This window comes from Clinocottus analis, unplaced genomic scaffold (assembly GCF_023055335.1).
Source record: "Clinocottus analis isolate CAN_PGR_092001 unplaced genomic scaffold, fCliAna1.0.p SCAF_7, whole genome shotgun sequence".
Classification (NCBI taxonomy): Eukaryota; Metazoa; Chordata; class Actinopteri; order Perciformes; family Cottidae; genus Clinocottus; species Clinocottus analis.
In genome coordinates, this window is record NW_027176229.1 from 3,390,414 (window position 1) to 3,406,246 (window position 15,833).

The 15,833-nt window shown below is 43.5% G+C and overlaps 1 protein-coding gene across 2 annotated transcripts; it reads right to left on the reverse strand.

Annotated features, from left to right (window-relative positions):
* Window positions 1-2,133: 2,133 nt before the first annotated feature.
* traf2a (Tnf receptor-associated factor 2a) lies at window positions 2,134-15,737 on the reverse strand. 2 transcript variants are annotated; one of them, XM_068605228.1, is made up of 11 exons: window positions 15,307-15,737; window positions 13,130-13,208; window positions 11,650-11,748; window positions 11,169-11,330; window positions 10,824-10,898; window positions 10,598-10,672; window positions 8,844-9,329; window positions 7,995-8,172; window positions 7,756-7,904; window positions 6,822-7,040; window positions 2,134-2,835 (listed from the first exon to the last, which is right to left on the reverse strand). In XM_068605228.1, exons 1-10 carry the CDS (start codon window positions 15,492-15,494, stop codon window positions 6,822-6,824), a joined length of 1,710 nt encoding a protein of 569 aa, XP_068461329.1. In that variant the 5' UTR covers window positions 15,495-15,737; the 3' UTR covers window positions 2,134-2,835. The 2 variants fall into 2 exon arrangements, with proteins under 2 accessions (XP_068461329.1, XP_068461330.1); XM_068605229.1 differs by lacking the exons at window positions 2,134-2,835; window positions 10,598-10,672 and having other exon boundaries at window positions 3,117-7,040.
* Window positions 15,738-15,833: the final 96 nt, after the last annotated feature.

Here is a 15,833-nt window from a genome sequence, read left to right on the forward strand (position 1 = left end):
CGGCCACTTCTTAAAGCAAAACTGTTTGGCACCCACAAACTAAAGATGGGTCAAAAAGCCATTAGAGTGAAGGATGACTGATGGGGCACATAGTTTCCAGACGACATTTATTGTTGCTTTAATATTTACCCACTGAAAGTGCTGCAAGCCGCTGTGTGACACATGAAGAGAGACTTTTTCATGAGAGGTTCAAATCCTGGTCCATTGCTGGGAGTGGCCAGCGTGTGTCGATTAGGTGGTTTTGGAAGGTAAAGAAGAAAAATAGAGGGCAGTTGTGAATTTGAAAAGGTGCACTGTGAGGGGCTTTTAAGCTCTGTCCCACAACACTTCGCTGGAAACATACTGACTGCATTATTCCTTTTTTTTCCTCAGTGAATTATACTAATTCAGTACTTTAACTGCCAAGTACAAACAAAAGGATCACAGTGACGTTGGTAATGAGGTCTCTGTTGAGGGAAAACCTCAATTCCACAACACTTAATCCACTTTTCAGCAACTGCATAATATTCTTTTGATGTGGTATTCCCCCGGAGAAGGCCTTTCTTTCCATTCTCTTTCCGGCCTGCATGGTTTCAGGCGGCATATTAACCTGGATCCACAGAGAACTGTAGACAACCATAGCCTCATTCATAGAAATGGCAGGCAGTGGTTTCTCCTCCTTGAGAAGGACTCACCGTATTCCCACGTGCCCGTCACTGGTCATTTCCTCGGCCCCAGTGGGGCTTCTACTTCTACACAAGCTCCGTCTTTGAAGCAAGGCATGGAATACCATTTCCTATCTGACCAAGAAGAAACCAAAAATGGGACCTTTGTAAAGGCTTCTTCATGCTTACCTCCTGAGATTTTTTTCCATCCCACATGGAAAAACAAAACGAGCACGGAAGTGATTCTTTTTTTTTTTTTTCAGGAGTTCTTGTGTGGAGCAAGTTTCATGACTTCTAGACAGAGATGTAAGCATTTGGCAGGTACCTTTTAGTTTTAACAGCCACAGAAATAATGATTTCACACATTTGTCAACGGATGTCGTTGCCACTCACGCTCACTGACACGGTGTGATTTACTGCCCGCCTCCACCATCAATCACGCATGAGGACGTTTGTCAGTGGTGCAGGGAGATCTTCCCCAGATGTGTGGGAGACATCAGCAGCTCCAAAAGGATTTGACCGAGAGCCGCCGATGACGTCATCTTGGACCAGATCAAGAAGAGCTTCTCTGTATGTGAATAAAGTCTGTTACCATTTTGGCATTTGGAGTAATCCAGTCATGAAATTTACTTTTTATTGTGCTAAATGTTATCCGTCCCATGTATTGCAACTTGTGCTGGGAAACTGATCTGGTCTGGCACAGGTTACGTCTGAGTTCTTGTGAGACTAACCACACGGGAGAGTGATGACTCTACAATCTGACTTTCTGCAGGGAAGTGCCCAAGATTTAATAGATTCAATATATTTTATTACATTTTGACCCGTTCAGATCCGTTCCAATGGACAAGCCTCTTCTAGAATGTGCAGATCTATAATTAATGTTATCCAAATCCAACCAAATGCACTAACTTATTAGAGTGAGTGTGTTTAAGCCATTCACATTGTCCCACGCCGTCTTAGTGTGCACACTCTTTATAGTCTGATTGCATGAACTTGAATGAGCTGTTTGGAAATGCTTTAGCAGCTCATTCAAGTCAGGTTTTGGACTTTAAGCCCCACGTTTCCTGTCTCACTTTATCCAACAGGCCTCATAACTGTTAATAATTCTGTATCTTGGTGTCGTGCATTTTATCGAAAGACAATTATTGCAAAAATCAAAGATGTGGTCATTGATTTAAGAATAAACCACTGACGCCCAGAGTAAGGACAGTGAGACCGTTGTTAAGTGCAAATGCTTACTCTCACAGACGAATACTGAAGTGTTCTGTGAAGACATCCCGCAGCGATCGAGTTCTCTTAAGGTGTGGAAAGCGTTCCCTGAAAAGACAAAACACTGGCTGCTTCATGTGCATGGCTTTGCGCTGTGCGCCCCCATGTGGTCAAACCGTGTTAATCAAAGCCCCAAAGTGATGCAGGAGCTTTCATCTCTCAGCAAATGTGTGAATGCTTACATTACAAAACTGTGCACTTCTTTGCATAGAGGGCATCTTTTAAACCTTTAATAAAACAAAACTAAATACAAATATGGAACAAAAGTTTCCGGTAGTACAAAGAGTTCACGAACACACGAGTCACTATTCACACGAACGTAGCAGAGAGAACAACAAGCGGATTTGCAGTTTGATGTCATTGCTACAGATGTAAAAGCTCCTCATCTTAATCTCAACACGGGCTTCAGAGAGACAACAGATAAGTGAAGAAATCAAACCACTTCCAGTTTGACTGCTCCGGAGTGGTATTTGAAATGCGCACGTCACATTGACACATTGTTTGTTCTGTTGCAATAACAGTGAGGCAGTGTGGCATCTCCTTAGAGTCAATATCGCTGATACAGCATAACATCTGCCGGGCTCCAAATGTGTGTTTGCCTTCGAGTGGCGTTTGAGCAGACGGGGATGAAAAAATGTGAAGCCCTTTTTTGTTGTTATGTTCGCCAGCTGTGAGTAACAGATGAGTCCCGGCCCGCATCGGGCAGAAAGAGCAAAAAGTAAACGTCCACGTGGCGCTGCGAGGGCTGTGGCTGATTTATTGGAGGCCGGGGTCGCACAAAGCAAAAAATGTCCCCTGCCAAATGTCGACAGCGCGTTCCGTCGAGGAAAAGGATGGAGGACAACGTTTCCTTAACAACAAGGGATCAAAGGGAGCGGAGAGGCTGCAACCTACTGGGGTCAGACTGCAGGCCGCATCTGTTCTGCAAACAAACCAAAAACCTGCTTTTAAACGGTCTCAACATACGACAGAATCCTCAATATATACAATCTATATGTTTCTCAGATATGTTTTCCAGAGCAGCACACACCTCAACCAACTCTATAACGCCATCAAAAGTGGTACCTAAATGTTATCACACGCTCATGTGCTCTATATATCAATCATAAAATCAAAATAATACCAGTGAGATATGTATATATATATATATATATATATATATATATATATATATATATATATATATATATATTACTGAGACATCTTGTGCACGGACAGCTTCCAGTATTTGTTGAGAGGTTTAAAAAACGTGCTGGATGTGTTTGGAGGAAGATGCCAAAAGCTGGTTGTTATTGACATTCTGACCTCATTGAATCTCTGATTACATAAAGGAATAGTGGAACATTCAATAGTTTTGTGTATGCAAAGCGAGACATTCTTAGTCACGGGGATTTCATCACATCAAAGAGGAGGGGAGAGAGTAAAACATACAAAAGAAAAATACACTGCACAAAATTAAGATTTTCACATTTTGGTAGGTTTAAACTCACAGGAAAGCACATCCACAGCTCTGTGGGCTCATGGAACATCACGAAATAAATTAATAAATAATAAAAATGTTTTTAAAAAAAAGAAAAGGTACAGGCACTTCTTTATCTGTAAAAAGTAGGTCAGTTTGAAGCTGTGAGGAAAGCCAAAAATAGGAAAATATTACAATAACATTAACCGTGTCCTCGTTTGATACCTCGGTTCTGCCTCCATCCGGAGGCCTTCCCATCTCAGGTCCAGCCTCCACGCGTCTGTGCTTGTAAGCCCGGCCGAAGGCTCCACCCATATGGAAATATCTGTGCGTCTCCACAGAAGCATCAACATCCCTTTCAGCATTTAGTGATATTACGAGTTCAATATCCCCACGCAGCTGAGGAGAGATAAGATGGTAAGTGTGTCTCTAAAAGCTGAAAAGCAGGACGGTGACGAATGTGGGTGCACGAAAATATTGAAAAAGAAAACGCTGATCCCATTGATCTGATTGCATTAAAAAAAAGATTCAGTATTAAAAGTCAGATTTGATGCATTGGCAGCCTGCTCTTGATACGACAGTTTTCCTAAAATTAGATTTGAGGAAACCGTTATGAATCGTCTTGCCTGCTGTATCGTCACATACATGACGGTGTATCACGGTATATGGCGAGCTATACGGCATTTGCAACCTCCGTATCATTCTTTCCAAGAGACCGCCTGAGTGATGGAGTAACTTGGTAGCAGCCTGTATCCATCACTCAGAAGGTATCCGGACACGTCTCCAATTGAAGAGACTGGTCGTGATTATAGAGAGCAAAACTTCAGCGGTTCATGCAGCAAATTATCTGCTTCACAGACTTCAGCGTCTGTCAACAAGAAGCAAACATGATCCCTGAAGGACTGGGGACGGTGAAAGGTTCTTGTGAGGAGCAAACCATGGAAATGCTTTGACAAATGGATGCTGTGTTTACGGTCTCACGAATACGGGAACCAAATTTAGGCAACACCACAAACTAAAATAATGTTTTTACTGGAAATGGATCCTTTTGAGAAGACACAGCAGTGGAAATATACCTACTGTGTAGGTGCTTACAAACCACTGTTTATCCAATACTCATACATATAAATGTTTTGAAATATTATAAAGTGGTTCCTTTATTATCTTTGATAAAATGGTTAAAGAAAGTGTCAATATGCAGACAACAAATAATGGAACTATCAGACTTTGTATAAAATGTCATATTTCCATTTGGGGGACATCGGCATGACTCGCATCGCCACCCTGGACGAACAGCCCAGAAACAGCTGCAAGCTAAGGTACAACTTCCACAGAGCCAACATGCAAACGGACAGCGAGGAAATGGAACAGCACGCAGGCGCAAAACACACGGAAATACTGCAACTCTGAATTCATGGAATTCAAGCAATGTCCACCGCCGCCAATGACTACCAATGAACACGAAGGGCTGGAGGCGCGGACGTCAAAGGAGCCGTAAACGAGTCCAACTGCACCACAAACCGTGCGCAGGGCTGATCGACACTCTGAAGGCTACATGGGCGTATCGCGTATCAGCCCCCACCCCTCAAAAAAAAAAGGAGTTAACTGAATGTCGAGCAGTACGCGGGTACAGTTAGCACAAGCGCCTCGACCCGCTTAAACCAGCGCCGTGTTTGCAGGCCGCTTAATCTGGGTAGCGCCGCTGCTCTGAAGGCTCGTGGTTTTTTTATTTAAAAAACACAAATCTGGGAATTTATTGGCGTTTTCAAAATTTCAAACTTAAATATAAAAAAATACAATACAAAAACCTAAGTGAAATCAGATAACAAAAATACTGTTAGCATCACCAGAACTTCGTAGTTTAACGAGTGCACTAGCTAATAGCTGTACGTTAACACCGGGCCTAATGACGACATGGAGCAGGGTCGGTCACAGCAACATAGTGAGTGAATTATAAACACAATCTTGCAGCTCCACAGCTGAAAGCCAGAGGCTTCAGGGGTTGGTGGAGACCAAGTGGATCTAAAAAGGAAAAGATTTTGGACTTCCGTTTAAGACACAACTCTTAATAGATGCTGATGTCACTCTGTGTCTGCTGGATGTGCAAATACGTAAAAGTCCCTCAACACATCAGCCAAATTAACTTCTAAAAGGACAACATGTGTCACATGTGTCCTTTTTAGCTTCTTCCTAGCTTGACTTGCGTTAATGTAGTTATGAAAGCTACTAGTTAAGGCTCAGTTATTTTGGAACATAACTACCAGCTAGCAGCAATAACTGTTCTTTGAGAACTTATTCACAAGAATAGCCGTGTTTCCATTCACATATTTTTACACACATTTTGAAGTATCGCATTAAAACAAAAAACCTGTAAAGAACCGGCAAAGTTCCCCACACTTCCTTAGTGGAGCAAAAACCTTTTGACACTTGCTCCAGGTGGTTTTTACCTTTGCCAAAAAAATAGTTGCCGAACATTTAAAAAGAGCCAGTGTGTAGGAATCTAGCGGTGAATTTGCAGATTGCAACAAATGGTGTGCAAAGTTAAAATGCAAAAACACAAATGGCCCTGTCTGAAGCCAGTATTTGGTTTGTCCATTCTGGGCTGCTGTAGAAACAAGGCGGAGCTACTTAGAGGAGCCAAGCTCACTACGCAGATACAAACGGCAATGGTTCGTATTTTCAGGTGATCATAAAATCAAGAAAATCTAATTCTCATATTCTATTTCTGACAATAAGATTCCCCCTAAATAATACACGCTGGCCCTTTAACTCTCAGGACTGATCAGCTGTTACTGCTGTTGCAGTCTCCTCCAATATTCCCAGAATAAATATTTGCAGACAGCATGAAAGAACAAAAAAAACTGCTTGTTACTTGTTATGCTGTAGCAGAGTTTATTTACTGCCAAACCAGTGGGTGGAAACGCGCCAAAATGCGATCGCTTCAAATTCGCTGGACAACGGAAAAGGAAACGCAGCTGATGTTCGAAGGTGAACGGACATAATATCCACGTGAAAATCGGTGGCGCAAGAAGTTACAGGACGATGACTGGAGATTAAAGACAATGTCATCTTAGTTGTCGACTTCCACAAGCGTAATATTCCACACAAGTCTGGCAACGCGAATACGATTGTAGCGTCGTCTGTAACCAGGGAAATGCGGCATAATAATATAACATTCACTCCTCCAGTCACTTTTGGTTGGTAATGTATGTTTTTGTCAAATGAAAACTCAGATTTCTAAACCGACAACCACTGCACCCTCACCCCCTCAAAAAAAAAAGCATCTTACTCTTGTCGTGTGCATCGCCACCAACAATGGGTACCAAACCCAAAAGAACTAGACAGACCCGCGAACAACTGCCAGTTACTGGTGATGCCAAAGCCCGTCGATTCAAACAGGTTAGTCGCGACCAAAGGCAGGGGCTGGACTGGTGCCCTGCTCCTTTTACCTAGAGCCCAGTGAGGTCTACAATGGCCTTGATGAAGATGGTGTCGTCGCGTATGTAGGAGTTCTTCGAGTCCAGCTTGGAGAGCGGACAGAAGAGCGGGCAGCCGCTGGCGATGTTCATGTCGCTGACGGGCCTCTGGAAAGACGAGGAGGAGACATCGGGCCGGAAGGCGTCGATTATGTGCTCCCTGTTGTTCTGGTCGAGCAGCATCAGGGTGACCTGGGTACAGGCGATAGGAGGAGAGCCTGAGGCACGGGACTTTAAGCTGCGTGTTGCAATACCAGCAACGGTTTGTTAGAATTTAGTGATGGTTTGTAGAAAAAGTCATTAGTCAGTCATTAATACAAATTATTGGAGCAATAATGGTAGAAAAATTAAATGTTTGGAATTTCAAAGTAATTTAAAAACAAGTAAGCTACTAGCAATACACATTTGATTCAAATATCCAAACTGATGAGACGATCACAGTTCTCACTCTTTATGTTTAGGTTTGAAGCTGGAATCAGGATGGGTTTAGCCTAGCGTAGCATAAAGACGGTTAGACGACAGAAAAACCACATCCCAACTGCAGCTCCATACTTTAAAGCCACAGCGACATGGAAGTTACAGCATGTTGAGCTCGTGGGTGGGCTTCAGTTCTGTGTGGATGCATGTATGCAGGGAATGAAAAAATACTCAGATGTTTAACTTCAGGAAAAGTAACAATGACAGTCCAGAAATACCGTGTTACAAGTAAAAGTCCTACATATAAAATGGTAATAAAAGTATAAAACGTATTGGCATCAAAACAAACTATTTTGCATGCGTTCATATCCTCACAGTTGCAGCTGGTAAAGGTGGAGATTTCAATCATCAGTTAGTATTTATATGCATTGCAGAAAGTAATTCTTGTTGTCGGGTAGGATTACTTAGGTCTGCTTGAAACGTGTGTTACCTTCTGATTGAAAGGCCACTTGAGGAGCGCGTCGCTGTGTCCTCTCATCACCACAAAGAACAGAGACAGGTGGGTGCCGCGGCCCGTCCCGTCCCCGTTCAGGTAGATCCGCAGGCACATCTTGTAGCCGTATTTGCTGGTGTAAAAGGCTGGAAAACAAGTGGAACCATGTCTTTCACTTCACCACAAGAAGCGGAAAATCCCTTAAATCAGACACACATCAACACACAAGCGCTTACCAGGAGAGAACATGGCGGGGGCGCGGCCCGCCACGGCGTCCTGCCTCTTCTTGGTGAAATCCGAGATCTTCCAGACGAAGATGCCGTCGTACGTGGCCGCCGACATCTCCCTCATCTTCCCCTCCATCTCCACGATGGACAGGTCCCGCAGACTCACCGTCCTCTCCAGCTGACGAACCTGCAGCGCGATGAGCAATAATCCACTGAGGTTACGTATGATAGAGGTCTACAAAGCCAGATCCAAAAAACAGAGACACTGAAGTTTGATTGAATGAAGCATATTTTCAAAGAATTTACCATATTTCATGGTTTGAATTCACTAATGGACCAATACGTGTCTCAGACGTTTCGGTACATGTATAGATATATTTCAGTTAGGAAGAAAGTTTGTGTTCAAATTAATTTACAAGCAAAATCAGCAACATAAGATTTAGATTTTTTTCCCTTTCAAATGTTATTTACATTTATGGATCGTGACCAAAAGAAAAACGGCAGGATACCTTGCGGGGAATGGCCAGGTTGTGGAACCAAAATCCCGTTTGAACCACTTTTTCACGTTTTTTCACGCTCATTTTCATTATTGTGGATGAAGGTTAGAAGTTTCCAAACCTTTAAATTTCTGGTAGCTTGACCATCTGATTCTATTTCTTCATCATGCTGCTTTGAGATATATTTCAAACTCTATAGTAATCATCTCGCCGCATTGTGTGTCTTCACTTGCCTTTTGATTTAGGTTATCAATATAAATACGCTCTTAAGTTTGTACTTGTACAACATCTTATTTCCAATATTGACTCATACTTCATCTGGAGGAAACCACAGCAGGACCACACGCGTCGTTTGGGTCACCTTGTTGTTGAGGATCTCGATCTTGTCCTGGTCCAGCCGGTGCTGGCGGTTGTAGGCCTCCATGGTGGTGCAGGAGCGCTCCATCTCCCGGTTGAGGACGCACACGATGTTCTCGAACGTGCCCACTTTGAGCTCCAGCTCCTGGCAGCGCCGGCTCAGCTCGGCCACCTTGCCCTTCTCGCTGTGGAGCTGCAACTCCAGGGCGGCGCCCACTGCGCTGGGCAGCGGCGTGAAGGAGGCGGCCAGGGTCGGGGCGCACGCGCCCAGTGCGGGAGCGGCGGCGGAGGCCCCGCCCATCTGGCTCATCTTTAGCTCCAGGTCCCTGAGCGACTGGTGGAGCTCGTGCAGCTTGTGGCTGGCCACCTCCAGGCTCTGGGGCTGCAGGCTCTCCAGGCTCACCTTGATGCCCATGATGAAGTGCAGGAGCAGGTTGAGGTGCTCGTACGAACACTGGCGCTCGTGGTCATGGAGCTTCTCTTTCTCCACCTCCACTCGAAGAAAGACACGAGCAGAAGCACGTCAAGAACACTGCGATGCTCATCTGTTGCATACGAACAGAGCGGGACATTTAGGGCGTTGTGTGACATTGTGCCACAGAATGAAGAAAAGAGAAAGCTTACAGCAGAGAAATAATGGAGCTGATAATGGAAATACACGCCATGCAAAGTATTCATCCCCATAATTTTCCATGCTTTACCGCTTCGGCACATTGACACTGAACAGACACCCAACATACATTATCTCTACGCTACGTTTTCACAAACAAGAAAGTGAAGCGCCACGTTGAGGAGGCCTGGTCGGGTACCCGCGCTCGAGTCTGGACACGTCTGTGCATTGAATTATGGCCAAAGATCTGAGTTTTGTAAGGTCACAGTGACCTCTGACCTCCAAATTGCAAGACATAAAATAAGAGTTAACTTTGTGAATCCCCGGGGAAACTCTCATGCCAGAGATTGATCATAAAGTACAGTGAGTTTTTTTTTAATAGTGAGTAAAACATATTAAGTGTTTAAAATTTAACACTGACACCAGTGCAAAATAGAATAGCAATAAGATTAAAATTAATATAGTAAAAGTAGAAGAAGTGAATTGCAACATAAGAATAAAAACAAGCACACAAAGTAAAACAGCAGACCACGATAGAAAGTAAAATAAAAAAGTTAACATTGAAAAGTAATAAAAAGTTACATTGCGGTGGGTACCATGTTCACAAGAACAGACCGGACAACCCCGAAACATATTTTAAAAACCGGATAAAGAAACCCTGTCTGAGGTTCAGGGGTTTATTTTGCTGTGTGAACCCCGAGAAGAGGAGCTGCTGCCTTTGTGGCAGTGAACTAATAAACTGCTATCAAATGTGCGCTTTATTTTTGCACTTAACTCTCCATAAACGGGTCTGAACCTACTTTTCCCATTTTCTCTGCTGATCAGTGTCAAAAAGCAGAAGCAGCTCCATTTCAGGTGTTTTTATAAAAGAGGAACTTGTCTTTATGTCGGCTTCATGCAAACACACACAGGCTTCATGCTCACTAATCCAGGGTGCTTTCACAGGCATGCAGCAACTAATTATGCAATAACTGTTGTTGTTTTATCAGTAAGTATACATTTATTTTCTAATATTTTAGAAAAATGATGTTGTAACCGTTAAATCACTGGTCTGAAAATTGATTTTGTGAACTCATTACACAATCCAGTCGTTGTTGCATTAGCCACTGTTACACATAGAGCAAATTATAACAAAAATGTCTACTTACAGATGTATCGCAGCCAACAATATGAAATCTGCATGGTGCTTTACATTTACTGCAGAACTTAATATGGTCCACATACTGCAAAACAAAACAAAAAACAATAAAATAAAATGAAAGAAGCTAATGATCGATAGAACATGTTGTAGAATTGGATCCCGAGCTTAATGGTTAATGAGATCAATCCAACAGAATTATGAGAAATCACTTGGAAAAGAAATATGTGGCAAACCTTTTCTCTGGGGATCTTTTTCTTCGCACAGCCTTCGCAAATCATCGGGTACTTTGGACAGATTTCATCATGGGCCTCAAGGAATAAGGAAAGGTACTTAAAGTTAGTTCACTGTGAAAGAAATATTCCATCCTGGTATATCTTGAGGTATGAAGTTGAACTTCTGTTCATTGGCGACAAAAAAAAACACGACTCGCTGACAGACGAAATTCAAAATGGCCGATGTACGTTCACGTCTTATTTACAGTCTTTTATGTTACAATATGAAATCCCTGAATAATCTTCTCCCTAAATGAATGTCACCTAGAGTGAGGTACTTTGTTTAGTACTGGAGGGAAGGCTGACCTTGATGTTCTTTAACAGGAAGGGTTCCTTGCAGTATTTGCAGTTGAGCGTCCTCTCTGGACATTCCCTCTCGTTGTGGCGCTCCTGTTCGTTGGCCCTCATCAGCTCTTTGCAGGACGGACACAGGATGATCATGAAGTCACAGTGGCCCTCGTGGCTGGCCTGCAGGCGACCGACAAAGAAAAAAAACTAACTTGAAATGTTGACTTACTGTTTGATGAACTTGGATGCACCTTGATGATGTCACTAGATTGATTGTTGCGACCGTGTGTTGGAAACGTGTGTACGATGAGGTCATGCTGGCTCTCGACATAACGTTAGTTCCACACAGGCGCCAAGTTTCCAACTTAACAGTCCTCATCAAAATAAGTATTTATGTTGTTTATATTGAGGTTAATATCTACCCAACATCAGACGGCCCTCTACATGGCAATTTTGGTCTCACCATAGAACAGAAACAGCACTTATTACGAATTTGCACCTCAAATTCTTTGATGGTCCCCGTCCACGTGCATCCTTCGTTGGGACAGACGGCCGCCAAGGCCTCCACTTCTCTCCGAGCCGCATTGTCGGGGAAAGCCTGTACGGAGGAGCAGAGGTTGTTGTTGTCGGTTGCGGTCCGGTTGGTGTCTTCAGTTACAGGCGGCGGGATGGCGTTACCCGCCCGCCCCGCCTCAGTTTCCTGGGGATCAAATGTTTTATCTGCTGGCTCTAATTTCCCCCGGCACATATGGTCGTTCTCGGGACGAGGGACTAAAGTGGCTCATTCTAATTCTTACGCTTGCCAAGAATGGTTGAACAATCAAAGTTTCTAGTGTGCTGGCATCACACTCCGGCACACCGGATCTGAAAACAAACACTGCCTGTGACAGTACAGTGCCGAGTAAAGACAGCAAGCGAGGCCGAACGCTGCCGTTATTGACAGACTGGTGATTATGTGAACAAACTACGGGACTTATGCTGCATTCACATGGAATCAGGCAGACGGTAGAAGGTGCAGGAAAAACAAACAGTACAATGCAACGGCAGCACGGCAATCAAAATAAATTAAATTAAGTAAGTGTATCTCGGCCAGGAGTAGTCACGCGATCGATCGCGTGTGTTAGCATCCGTGAGCGAGTGAACCCTGCGTCTGTCCACGTCTAATCTCCCACTCAGCTGCAGCACACTGCATAATGTTTTGGGTGGTCAGTTGATGGCTGCTTTGTCAAGGACCTCTCTTGGTTGCGGTGACTCAAAGCAACTTTTCTTGACGGTTTTATACTGCCACTAAAGATAACATAGCTGAGTGCATCTACCCTCTTATTCCAACTGAATGCAGCATCGACCTTGTAGGAAAGGAACTTTCATTTTATGTTGAATGGTTGTCCCTGTGGACAAAAAAAGTAGCGCTGCCAAGCCTCAGATTCCCTGAAGAACACCTCTCATTTCACTGCAGTAGGTTCCCTCACGCATCCCTGGTTGTGGTTCTCTGAGTAGTTAGCAATACGGCCTTGGCCTCCAGCAATGCGGTGTTGGCATTCAGCGGGACGCAGCGAGCAAAGTTTTGCCCCTGGTTGGGAGAAGGGGTCCCTGCCGCTGGGCACGGAGTTCTCCATCTGCCGCCGGAGCTCCAGCTGAAAATTGAAAGCAGCGGAAAAGCCGGATCTAGGTCTTTCCTTGGCAGGCTGGTCGCTGCCGGAGGCCACGCTGAAGAAGTGTCTGGTGAACCTACACAACTCCATCTGATGGCGCCAGAATTGGACCCGGCGGCACAGACGATAAGCATTAAGGATAGCGATAGAGAAACAGCCAAACTCCTCACTGGTGGTCTTGTTTGCTTATGTAGGTCAGAAAGAGGCAACTGTTTCACAACCAATTAAAAAGTTCCTTGTTGCAACTTGAAATGAAACTAATGCAATATTGAATCTTACTATGAAGGAATAACCAGATGAAATGTAGGGTGAAGAAAATGTACATACACCGCCTTGCTTGAGAATGGAGGTAGGTTCCTCAAACAAGTCTTCTTTGATGCAAGCGCTGCACTTCTGTGGCCCAGCACTTGAAGAGAGGAAAAGCAAATATTACATTAGTGTGTCGGACGATACAGACGCTTGATGTTCCAATCTCTGTTCTCTAAATGCTGGTATCATTCTGAATAGAGTACCTTTGGGTGTTTGGACTGTTGGTAGAACAAACTATTAATTAGAAAACCTCAATTTTGATTGGAAGAAAATGTGATTTGAGAAAAATTTGAAAAAAATCATTGACCGAATTATTGTGGAGAACATTGTCAGATTAATCAATAATTAAATTATTAGCTGCGGCCCTACATTTCATTCAAGGTATTGCAGAAGCTAGAGGCATTAGCTTTACTGCCTGAACTTCCTCAAAAAAGAAGAAGCTTAATTCACAAGTACTGTTTATTATCCGCATGAAAAACCAGATGACTGTGGTATAAGAAATAACAAGAACCAATAACGTGTTTGTATTGCAATACTCTCACTGCAGAAAAAATGCTGTCATTTAGTTGTGGGAACTCTTATTAAAAGACTCTAAAATCTAAATTCACAGTTTTTTTTAAAATTACATTTGTAATTAAATATTACAATGCATTTAGGCTTCGAGACCGAGCATCAGAATGAGGAAAAAAAGGGATTTAAGTAACTTTGAGCAGCAGGATGATGCACCGTGTCACAAAGCTCAAAACATCTCAAACTGGTTTCTTGAACATGACAATGAGTTCACTGTACTACAATGAACTACAATGACCTCCACAGTCACCAGACCTCAGTCCAATAGAGCGCCTTTGGGATGTGGTGGAGCAGGAGATTTGCATCATGATGTGCAGCAGACAAAGCTGCAACAACTGCATGATGCTATCATGTCAATATGGACCAAAACATTTGAGGGATGTTTCCAACATCTTGTAAAATCTATGCTACAAAGAATTAGCCAGTCCTGAAATCAAAAGGAGGTTCAACCAGGAACTAGCAAGGTGTACCAAATAAAGTGGCAGGTAAGTGTATATGTATTCCCCACCTTCGAATTTAGCACTCAACTAAAAACATATTTTGGAATATGGACTATAAAAGCATAATATTAATTAATTTTCAACAATTTCAACAAATGGGACCCTCTCACTAGAGCGATAAATTCTACATACTCCACTAATCTACACAGGACCTCAATCTGAAGGGTCACAGATTTATGTGTAACACCAGTTTCTGACGGGTCTTTTGAGGAAAGGTGCTTCCCAGAGATGCAGATAGGAGAAGTCTTGCTGTGGTAGAAAATGTAACTCTTGGCGACGCTTGAACCAAAAAGGACTAATCCAAAAATACAACCATATCTGAAAATTAAATGAGGAAAAAAAACGGCGTGCACACATGCGCACTGCAAGAATGAAAAATCAGTGATCTCACAACCAAGCTTGACTTCTTGCTGCGCCGTTAGTCCGAATATAAAGAATTATAATATGTGGTTTATTTAAAAGCCTATTCCTATTTCTGTTTCATGACAAAAAGAAAGACACTAAGTCAATCGTACTCTTGTCCATACTGCTGTCATTCTAAAAGAGAGAAAAAACTACTAAAAAGTACACGTAGTACACGAATTTTATTAGACTTGTCAGGTCACCTTATCTACCATATGGATAAAGGTCATCAAACTCCGATCAGAAAATGACGAGTTTAATGTTGGCTCGCTTATTGACAAAGATACTGACTGACTGGAGTACGTTTTTAATATTTTAACAGTTGCTGGAGCTTCTAGTTAATTCGGCATACCAGTCAACCTGATATTACCTCAATACTAAACAGTCAAGTTCAACTCTTCGCCATCTCCACTGCTTGCTCGGGCCAGCCACACCAGAGGTTAGCGGGGCTAGACTACGGGGACAACTGGCACAACCCGTCACACAAATTCATATTTTATTGGGGTCAATTGGTGATTGGGGATTTAACTGCACGCCGAATTATTTAGTGGGTCTTCGTACTCAATTTATCCTACTTATCCGCGTGGTTGCATACAGCGTTACGAGGAGCAACACGCAGGGCGGCGTTAAATCGACAGATATTTAAAGGAGGGTTGGTGACGAGTTCAGGTCGCTCGTTCGGGCTACCCATCGAGCTAGCTCCCGAGCAACGACACTACTCACCTCACAATTTTGTTGAAACAGAACGAACAAAAGCGGTGACCGCATTGGGCTTGCAAAGGCCTTCTCAACACTTTCTGGCACGAGTTGCACAAATGCTTGTCCTCGAGGCTGTTGGCCAAAATTTTCTTTGGGAAGCCGGGTTTGTTGCCTTCCAGGGAAGATGGTGGAGACTGCTCCTGTGCAGCCATTATTCCCCTTGAACAATATCGAGGTACTCAGCGGGGTGCGTTCAAGACAGCGAACACGACTGAATGTAGTTTGAGAAACAATCGCCAGCATCGACCCATTGCCCTTTGACAGTTTATTCAAATATGCCTCCCTGCTTATGTTAACAACGCATATTTGATCTTCATATGCATTGGCAAATAAGACCGGGCGTTTTCATGTGATAGATGTGACAGCTGAGGATGCTACGTTCAGTTGTAAATGACCACGTCTACCGCTAGGCGCCGCGAGCCCGTTAGAAGAGAGCAGCGACGGGGCGAGCACCACCAGGAAGCAGGCTGCTCTGCGCTGGATTGGACCAC

Bases quoted from the DNA above. Each gene is read 5' to 3' on its own strand.
- traf2a (XM_068605228.1), bottom strand. From the start codon at position 15,494: ATGGCTGCACAGGAGCAGTCTCCACCATCTTCCCTGGAAGGCAACAAA. The intron at 8,173-8,843 runs GTGACCCAAACG...ATCGCGCTGCAG, and splicing joins TCGAGATCCTCAACAACAAG to GTTCGTCAGCTGGAGAGGAC. The intron at 7,041-7,755 runs GTAACACACGTT...GCCTGTACCCAG, and splicing joins AGTGGCCTTTCAATCAGAAG to GTCACCCTGATGCTGCTCGA.